The sequence below is a fragment of the Dermacentor silvarum genome, chromosome 2 (assembly GCF_013339745.2).
Source record: "Dermacentor silvarum isolate Dsil-2018 chromosome 2, BIME_Dsil_1.4, whole genome shotgun sequence".
NCBI classification, from domain to species: domain Eukaryota; kingdom Metazoa; phylum Arthropoda; class Arachnida; order Ixodida; family Ixodidae; genus Dermacentor; species Dermacentor silvarum.
In genome coordinates, this window is record NC_051155.1 from 237718508 (window position 1) to 237727882 (window position 9375).

Genomic DNA, 9375 nt, shown 5'->3' on the forward strand with positions numbered 1-9375 from the left:
ACAAATTGCATTGAAGACAGCGCGCAAAATGCCCTCAGTAAGCGGTGAAGAGGGTAAAGTGATAGCATGACGTCACGTTCGCCGCACTCACGAGGTCACGCGGGCCTTGCGAGCCAATCGAAGCAGCTGTGGGATATTCAAAAGTTCGGTATACTCACCGCAGCTGTTGACGCTTGCTTGGCGCTCTCGATTTTCCTGCTTTTGTTCTGCGGGCATTACTACGCTAAATAATTGCTGCTCACGATGGCACACAAGAACATATACTACTCGGACAAGTATTATGACGAAAAGTTTGAGTACAGGTAAGGAAATGACAGCTTTCCGTGCTTTCGAACGCCGGCAGCTCTGAGCTGACATGGCGGACCAGCGTTCCACCGCTGTTTTACGCGCCACTTTACGTGTCATGCGGTTCTCTACTTGCACTGAAGCATGCTTCGCCAGTTTTAATTACGTCGTCATGATTTATGTGTCGCCTGAGCCTTTTTGGCCGCCCGACACACCCAGAGGCGGTGCAAGTGCTCGCGGCAGCAGACTACGGCAGTCTTTCGCCACCAGCAGTGACGACAGCCACGATTGACTTCTCTTACAGACATGTAGTCCTGCCAAAAGAAATCGCCAAGCTTGTCCCCAAGTCACATCTGATGACCGAAAGTGAATGGAGAGGAATTGGTGTACAGCAGAGTCAAGGATGGGTGCACTACATGATCCACGAACCCGGTGAGTTCTCCGTGTGCAATCTGCACCATGACTCACGGTCTCAAGATCGTGGCTATGTAATATCATTCGCATTGTCATTAAGATGTTGGTGGAGTTTGCTATTTTGAAATTTTTACTGGCGTAGTTGTTCGAGATGGTGTAGTTGCTGCTGCACACCACGGCAGTTGTCCGAGATGCACTAGCCAGTCTTGTTTAGAGGCAGTGATCGCTGAACTGCATCGAGGTCCTTGGCCCGCTAGCTAGGTTATCGCTGGCATCGTCTCAAATACCGCACTTTACCTGTTCTCGTGCATGGTGCACTGTGTTCCTTTCATGTATACGTATGTAAGGTAAAATAGCACTAGGAGTGAATAAGCGGAAATGATAGCACACACACACACACAAGCAAGATTAATCCTGCGGTAATTCTCGTGTAGCTGTAATCGGGAAAACGATGTGTTCTTTCCTATATTGAAACAATAAGATTTTGCAAATCACATTGTCTTATGTCTGCCCATATATGCACTCTGTGAGACATGAATATAATTCTGACTTTACGTCCAGGCTGGTATTTCAAGAATTCTAGGTCTGGTCCAACTGCATGTGTTAGTGTGGTCGGTTTCGTATTTGCGAGAACAGCCATTTGACACCACAGAAGTGCAGTTTTGTTTGGCCTGGACCTGTTTGTTCTCAACAATTAACTTGTGGACCATGGATACTGCAAAACTACCAAATTTTCTCATGCTTTTAGCTTAAAGGGACCCTGCAAGATGTTTTTTCTTCATAACTGAGAACGCACTGCAGTGGTGAAATTTCTTTCATAAATATATTTGTGCAGAAATTTCTGAAAGGGACAATAATAATGGAGATATAAAGAGCACAATGTTTACTTTCTGCAATCCTTTTCAACGTGTTTCCTCTATGTTGGAGTGGTACCATTAGCAATGCCCTGCCTATTGCTGATTACTTTTTGTTCTTTCCGTGGTGTACTTATGGTAACTCTTCAAGGTTCACATCCACGAAGTAAGATAAACAGGAGTGCCGACTCCGCCGCCGCGCAACGCATTCGCTCGGGACAAACCGTGCAACGCAAATTATACATCGCGTAGCGCCATCTGTCGAGGCGCGTGGAAAACACTCAACAGCTTGCTTCCATGTGCGCATGCGCTGAGTGGCGGAGACCGGCGGCGGCGGCGCAGAACGGGCAGCGCGGTACCCGCAGAGTGTGTCATCTGCTACAAACGTGGACCCTCGGCTGTCTCAATTTGACAGCAATCAAACAGAAAAAAAAATATATGCGCACAAATAATAAAAGCGCAAATAAACACACGGTAGCGCTTTTATGCACGCATACGAAACATTTTTAGATGTCTTTAGAGGAAACAGACGATAAATGATGCTGTACAAAAAGACACAACAGAAGTACTTGTTTTTCACTCCTCTACGTCTGCGCGGAAGCGAAGGTGCGAAATTTTCGTCTTCTTCGCTTTGTTTACCATGTCTGCAGTATGTTTATTCATATAGGACTTGTTGCTGGGCTAGTTGGTTCATCTTATTCCGTAGTGTTTAGACGCAACCAAGGACGGAAAAAAATTCAGGACAGGAGACGCTCTTTCCTGTCCTGAATTTTTTTCCGTCCTTGGTTGCGTCTAAACACTACGGAATATTTATTCATGCCTGACGGAACAAGGTATCTTGATACTTGTGCGTGAGGAGACTGAGCAACAGGGCAGTGTTTTGTTCCCGGCTGTAAATCTGGTTATGGCAAAGGACGCGAGAAGTTTTCGCTCTTCACTTCGCCATCTGATCTTCAACTACTGCACCAGTGGCGTCAAAAAATTCCTGAAAGTAAGCGAGCGCTTAAAGCAATGGACAAAATATGTGCGCCACACTTCGAGAAGCAGCTTATTTTTGATAGTTACTTCAGCAAAGACAAAGGCGAGGTCCTACTAGATGTAAAAAAAGTGCGTGAACTTCGAAGCGGAGCCGTTCCTTCAATTTGTTTAGGGAAGCCTGGCGTAGCTCAATGATGCTGAATGCCAGGAGGAACCAGAAGACGCCAATGCGGAAGGGCGGGAGGAGCCCAATTTAAATTTGTCTACAACTACACACAGTGCAGGTGCCTTTCCTTGTCCAGAGACATGTCGTAATTTAGAGAGAGAGAAAGAGAAAGACAAGGAGGTTAGCCAGTGTAAATATACCGGCTGGCTACCCTGTCAATTATCTGACTTGCCTTGGAGATGATTGCCCCAGTTATGCAGACACATAATCAGAGCTTCCCTTGTGAAATATAGAGCAGGAAACACTGTCAGGAATTCCTAATTATTATGTTTAATGAGAATGGCGATTCTGCTCGCAAGAGAACCGGGCGACATGAAAAGCACCGCGATAAACAAAGAAGCAAGCGAAGTATCTTAGCACTTGATGCGTGCTACAGATAAAAAAGAGTGATAAACGTCAGCTTTTCCATAAAAACTTCTTTTCGGTGTCGTCTGTCATTGCTTGAGACCACCCGAACTGCCGTTATATCGCCTTACCATTTGCTATAGCTTTTCTTTCCGTCTTAGTTTCCGTAATTTGTTTATTTTTCTGTTCCTGTGCCTTGTAAAGTTCCATGTAGGCCACCTGACAAATGCCCTGCATTTGGCCTGTATAAAATAAATTAAATAAAATGATACATGACTTGTTTTTCCTGCTAATGTCACTCCGTGAACCGCAAGAGCTATGCGTGCTACAGGCGTCAGGGCGTGCGTGGAGCAGCTGACAAACAGGTGCCGCGAGAGACGTGCCTTTGCTCCTCTCCGCTGCAGTTTTTCTTCATTCGTAGCGCCATCTGGCGAACGCGCTGTGCAGCAGGAGCCGGCGTTGCAGAATGTGCCCCTTCCAGACGAGCGGAGTCGGCGCTCCTGTCTTATCTTACTCCGTGTTCACATCTGACAAAGGTGACGGAGGAGCAGTGACAGGACAAGCAGAACACTTCTACTTTGTTGTAGCGCAAACAACAGGGACATGTTAAGAATTGCTGCTTCGCTTTTTCTACCAGATTAGAGGGGTGTGCATATGAGGTAACTTGTGATTGTGAATCATTGCCCACTTTCTAGATAGAATCTATGGCCTATTGCATGGGTCTGACATTGTACATGGGCCATATTGAGTGTGGCCTCAAAAGCCTCGGGAGAGAGCAAGCAGTACTTCGTGCAAAATTCCCTGCTGCCTGCTGCATGCATTGATACAATATTTGACTTGCATGTTCACGGCAGCAGTGCGTGCAGGTAGTGAATGTTTTATTACTGTGTTCAAGAAGTGTTGCAGTGCTGCTTTAGTATGCAGAAGTGCAGCCTAACTATGGACTTTGTGCTTTGTAGTGCAGCCATCAATTACAGGCTTTGTGTCTAGGCCACCAAATATTTAGTTTTTACAGCAAAGCGGTTGTCGCGATTCGATGTGCATGAGAATAGTGCACTAAAAATTTTGACATTTTCATTGAGAAAATCATGTGAGGCAAGTCTAGAGTGAAATTATATGTGGGCGAGGTTAAAAGTGTGCTGCAATTAGACGCATTACGAGAAATTATCAGTATTCTCTCAATTGTGCTTTCAAGATCTCGGGGTTATGTAACATTGTCAAGGATGGGTGCACTACATGATCCACGAACCCGGTGAGTTCTCCGTGTGCAATCTGCACCATGACTCACGGTCTCAAGATCGTGACTATGTACTACTATTCGCATTCTCATAAAGATGGTGGTGGAGTTTGATATTTTGAAAATTTTGTGGCGTAGTTGTTCAGTAGGTTTGGTAGAAATAAAGTGTCCAGGGAGGAACATACTGGAGAGATTTTAATATTGTAAGTGCTGTAAGTGTGCTGCAAGGATTATAAAATGTTTGCTAATTGAGGGGTTCTTCTTTAAGCTTGCTGAGAGTGCTAAAATGTTTACTCTTGGCCAACTGCCCTGCATGTCGAGATGAAACTTCTTAGAAATAAGGTGTGCATTGGGGAGCAAGATTGGAGAATTTGAAAAGTTGTCAAAAATTCAGATTGCTAGCTTAAACAAAATAGCTCAAGCATTAATTGTACATTCCATGCAGTAAGTGGAGGCAGTGTGCATGCGAGCCAACAAAAAGTTTCACAGGAACCAGAAACATCTTTTTGCCTCCAACTCTGCTTTGCTTGAAATTAGGTTGTTATTCTGTAATCTTTTGCCTCCAACTCTGCTTTGCTTGAAATTAGGTTGTTATTCTGTAAGGTTGCACAAGTCTGCCATGCATATTACTCCCCCTTTAACATAGTGCTTTTGGTTGGGGGGGGGGGGGGGGGGAGGTGATGTTTAGCTGCGGCTTCAAGTGCCTATTTATATCAGAGGCTCCGACAAGAGTCACCAACGCCACACGCTTTTTGTGCGAACGCGGGCAAATCGCCGACGGCGTCGACAACAGTTCTGCGTGTTGCCGGTGCTGCTGCATGTCCAAGTTTGTACAGCTGATAAAGCCACTATCATTACTCCGTATAGATCTCTACAAATTTGCTATTGCAATTGATGCTTCGCCTTTCAGATGAAACTGCGACAACTTTTTTAATTCATCAGCCATACCGCACACCAATGTAGAAATGCAATGTGTACCATACAGGAAGCCTGAAAGCATCCTTCAGAGAAAGTTGTATGCCTATATTCTCAAATTAGTGAACATTCAGTGGGATGGTCTGGTTTCTTGCTGTTAGTCACAAACCAATGTGAACTTTTTAGAACCGTCAATCAGAGTTCTCTCTTTGAAGCTGAATCCATACCGCAAGCGTTTTAAGTCTACGCTCTAGCTTGGTCCTTTTGATTTACTTTTCACTTGCAACATTTTTGAAAGCAGGTTACGTAGAGCCATATTCTTAATCACTCTTAGAAATACTTTTGCATGATGTGGCATTGTGTGTGAAACATCATTGGAGTGATGAGCATTGTAGCTAACATCAGCATTTGCTGATGCTGATCGACTCAGAATACAGCCCATGTGCCATTGTGGACAAAGGTGCACAGGATATGCGACATAGGGGTGCTTAGCTGCACTGTAATACACGCACACAACATCAGCAACTTGATCAGCAACTTTCGTTGCTGATCAAGCGGCAAAAAATTTTTTAAATAGTGTGTAATTTCTTGATCATATGAGACAGTTGAGGCATTTTCATCGTTACTACAACGATACAAGATTCCCAAAATGCTAACCAACAATGTCATCTTGATTCCCTGATGTGGCCAATGAACCTGTGATGACTGCAGAAAATTTTGTTCTGCAAGCTTGCTCACTTACCTCGATTGTTTTACTTCTAGGATGTTTACAATGTGTAAATGTTCAAACATGATTGCATCCGTGGACACATGTATCCCAGAGCTATAGGATGTTGTTAAAACGTCTCCAGCCTTCATCTGACATAGCGTTTTCCCTTCCCATTTCTGCAGAGCCACACATCCTGCTATTCAGGAGGCCACTCCAGGACAGTGCCCCAACTCAGGTGGAACAGATCAAGAGTGACATGTGATTAGATGGTGTCAAGTATGGTGTCCTAGTGCTATGCAGCGGTTGCCACCATTGCCCTCTCTGTATATACTGTACAAATCCAAAGTGGATGAAAAGAGGTCTGCGGCAGCTTGGTGACCGGAACAGGCAGTGGCGGAGCACCTTTCCACCTTGAAAGTTGTCTTCTGAACACTTGTTTTTTTTCTCCATCTCGGCACCGTGTGCCATCTCCACAAGTCTTTCACTGCCTATGGACACTTGGCTTCCAGTGTGTTTTGTCAGGCCGTTGAAGGATGTTTCTTTTTCTTTCCTTCCTTCCTTCTCTCATCTTGACCTTCTCAAGTTCCTACATGTCACTCTTTCTTTGCTGCACTCTGCAATGTAGCTTTTTAGCATTTTATTTTCTTGCCCCCTCCCCCCACGTGCCTCTCTCCTTTTCTTTTCTGCAGGCTACAGTGCTGTATGGATGAGTGAGTGAATAAATTTATTTTATTGGTTGTCAAACTTGATTGTGGAGTTAATATGCAAACAAAATGCACTTTCCTGCCTGTTGCAACTGTGGAAGGAATAAATCTACTTCAAGAGGGTGGCTAAAGGCCTAATTGGCAGAGTGGATATACAGTTGAATGCCAGTACAACAACATGACCTATATAACGAAGGAATAATTCTGTCCCGGTTCTATTGTGAGTGGTGCAGTGCGTGACCATTACAACGAAGGGACCTCTATAACGAATGATTGCGGAGGCCCCAAGCACTTCGTTATAATGGTGTTCAACTGTATTGATTTGAAGTGGTTGCAGATGTACTATATTGTGTGTGAATGTGCTAAGGCCTCAACCAATGCTACACATATCTGCCAAGTCCCCTGAATCTTTTGCAAAATTTATTCATTTGTGTTTGTTCTATGATTTTACTTGTGTTGCATCAAGTTTTATGAAACCAAGTTCTGTTTGCAGAAAGTTGTTGAAAGATATGGGGCGGTGCAAGGTTGCAAAAAAAATGCAAAAATGATATTGTGATTGAGGGGCTTTATTATGATCGTGCCTATGCCGCCCTCTTGTAGCAGTTCAAGACTCCATATACCAGAGGGCTACCTTCTTCAAGCAAGTTTATTCAGACAAGTTTTTAAAGCAGGCAAAATCAGCAGCAGCAGTGTAACTGATTAAGTCACTCATCTCGAAAATGATGCCAATATCTGCTGATCCAAGTATGCTGCCACTTGCGTGCTGCGTCTAAAGGTAAATCATCGTTAATAAAGTGTGCATCTGTCCAGCAATAGGTGTGTGCTGCCCCTCTACTTGCCCTCTTCTTCTGCTTGCAGGATTTTTACGAATTCTAAAGTTCACAGATTGGCAGATATGCATACATAGTTATAACTGAACTGCTTCAGCAACCTGCCATTTTGTCTTGCTTCCTTATCACCATCATCAGCCTGTTATGTCTACTGCAGAACAACGGCCTCTCCCAGCACTCTGATTACCTGTCTTCTATCTGGTGACTGCAGCCATTGCCTATAAGTTTTGTAATCTTTGCTTGTGTCATGCAAGTATGCTGCTGCTCCTTGTTGCATAATAAATGTGATAGCACATCCAAAAAGCTTGAATTATATGTTTTTGCACATATTCAGGAGTTTGAACGTTATCTGCCATATTTATCTGACAACATAAGATTGCGTATCCAAAACGTGATTGCTTTGCAGAGACAGAGAAATACTACTTAATATTTTTCCTTTTTGTTTAATTGTGTTGGGGCCCTTAGTCTGCCCATAGGTTGCTCCACTTTGAACTTGGCCCAACGTGGTGCAGCAGTGTAAAGTTAAGTTTTCAGGCCACTTCTGACTTGGTCGTGTGTCGAAGCGCTTCATTGATGCATGCAGCCATGTAGCACTTGTCCTGATGACTGGCGACTGTAGTCACCCATACTTCTTTGGTTTCATTTTGGTACAGTACACAGAGTACGGCAAATCGCATTCACACATGAACTACACAAGCTATCCCATCTGATCACTAAAGTACAATGGGTATATGGACATAGTCTTTTCTACTTGACCAACCAGAGGGCTTGCTTGCCGTCATCTGAGATGCCCATCAGCTTCCCCCCATTCTGACCCTTGCGCTTGCCTCCAAACCTAAAAATGCTCTAAGATGCAACACATATGGCCTAAAACACTCATGTGTCTGCTCCCACAACCTTAATAACCAGGCGGAGATAGAATCTCTTCAGAGATTTTCAGATATGGTTGCCTCATAGCCTTCACTTGAGGCTGGGCACCACCATCTAGAGACCCTGTGACATGTCTTATGTTCATGCCCAGTTACAGTGGATACAGCAGCTATGCCCTGGCATTCAGACTATAAAGCACAAGATGCCAAAGGGGACCAGACACAAGCCCACTGTACCAGAAAACTAAATTGGTTGGCTAAACAGATTATACGTTCACAAAACATTGTTGCAATATGTGCACAATAATGCAGAACTGTGTGCATTTCATCTTTTTCTTCGAACTGCTTGCTGCAAACGGTACAAATAACCATTAAAGGTACAGATGTGGCATCTGGCTACGACTTATTTTCAGAGGAGATGTTAAAATCGAAAAGGACTTTCCCAAGGGTAATATTGCAATTTGTGCTGTCTGGAATGGCTTTGTGGCCCTTGAGGTCTTATCTAGACAAGATATCAGCCCAAGCTTTTACTGCTTCGTTGTGTACTTAAATACAGCTTTGGGTTGTTAAGATTATCTGCCATGGCTAAGTTTGCAGAGCATGAGAGTCAACTAAGAGAGCCTCCAGAAGCTTGTCAACATTGGTGGTAGGCAGGCCTGTTAGCAACCTCAAATGATGCACACATGCAATGGCAAAAAGTGCGAGCTCAGTGTCGTCTATCAAGTACTGGGAACGAAAACTCGCACACAGGAAGTTCTACAAGAGAGTTGGCTTCATAGCAGCTGCAGTGATCCTGTGTGTGTTGTGTGCACTAGTGCTCCTGCTATTGGTTGAAGTGTACATAATACCATACTGCATTGGCCTCCGAAGCCCCTGTGACATTGAAGTTAAGTTCAGGTAACTTAGTAGCGTATGAAAGTTGTACCAGGGCAGCTTGCACAAGGTGTTCTAGCTGTCGGTAAATGCACCCACAGTTATAAAACTTCATGCAAGTGGCAAAGTCACTAGT

The 9375-nt window shown here is 44.2% G+C and overlaps 1 protein-coding gene across 1 annotated transcript; it reads left to right on the forward strand.

Annotated features, from left to right (window-relative positions):
- The first annotated feature begins 108 nt into the window (after positions 1-108).
- On the forward strand, positions 109-6707 carry LOC119442918 (cyclin-dependent kinases regulatory subunit). The gene is made up of 3 exons (XM_037707986.2): positions 109-302; positions 590-717; positions 6146-6707. The coding sequence occupies exons 1-3, from the start codon at positions 244-246 to the stop codon at positions 6223-6225; spliced, it is 267 nt and encodes an 88-aa protein (XP_037563914.1). The 5' UTR covers positions 109-243; the 3' UTR covers positions 6226-6707.
- The last annotated feature ends 2668 nt before the right edge of the window (positions 6708-9375 follow it).

Excerpts from the sequence above, each read along its gene's own strand:
- LOC119442918 (XM_037707986.2), top strand. The coding sequence starts at position 244 with ATGGCACACAAGAACATATACTACTCGGACAAGTATTATGACGAAAAG. Across the intron at positions 303-589 it reads GACGAAAAGTTTGAGTACAG|ACATGTAGTCCTGCCAAAAG; the intron begins GTAAGGAAATGA and ends CTTCTCTTACAG. Across the intron at positions 718-6,145 it reads CTACATGATCCACGAACCCG|AGCCACACATCCTGCTATTC; the intron begins GTGAGTTCTCCG and ends CCATTTCTGCAG.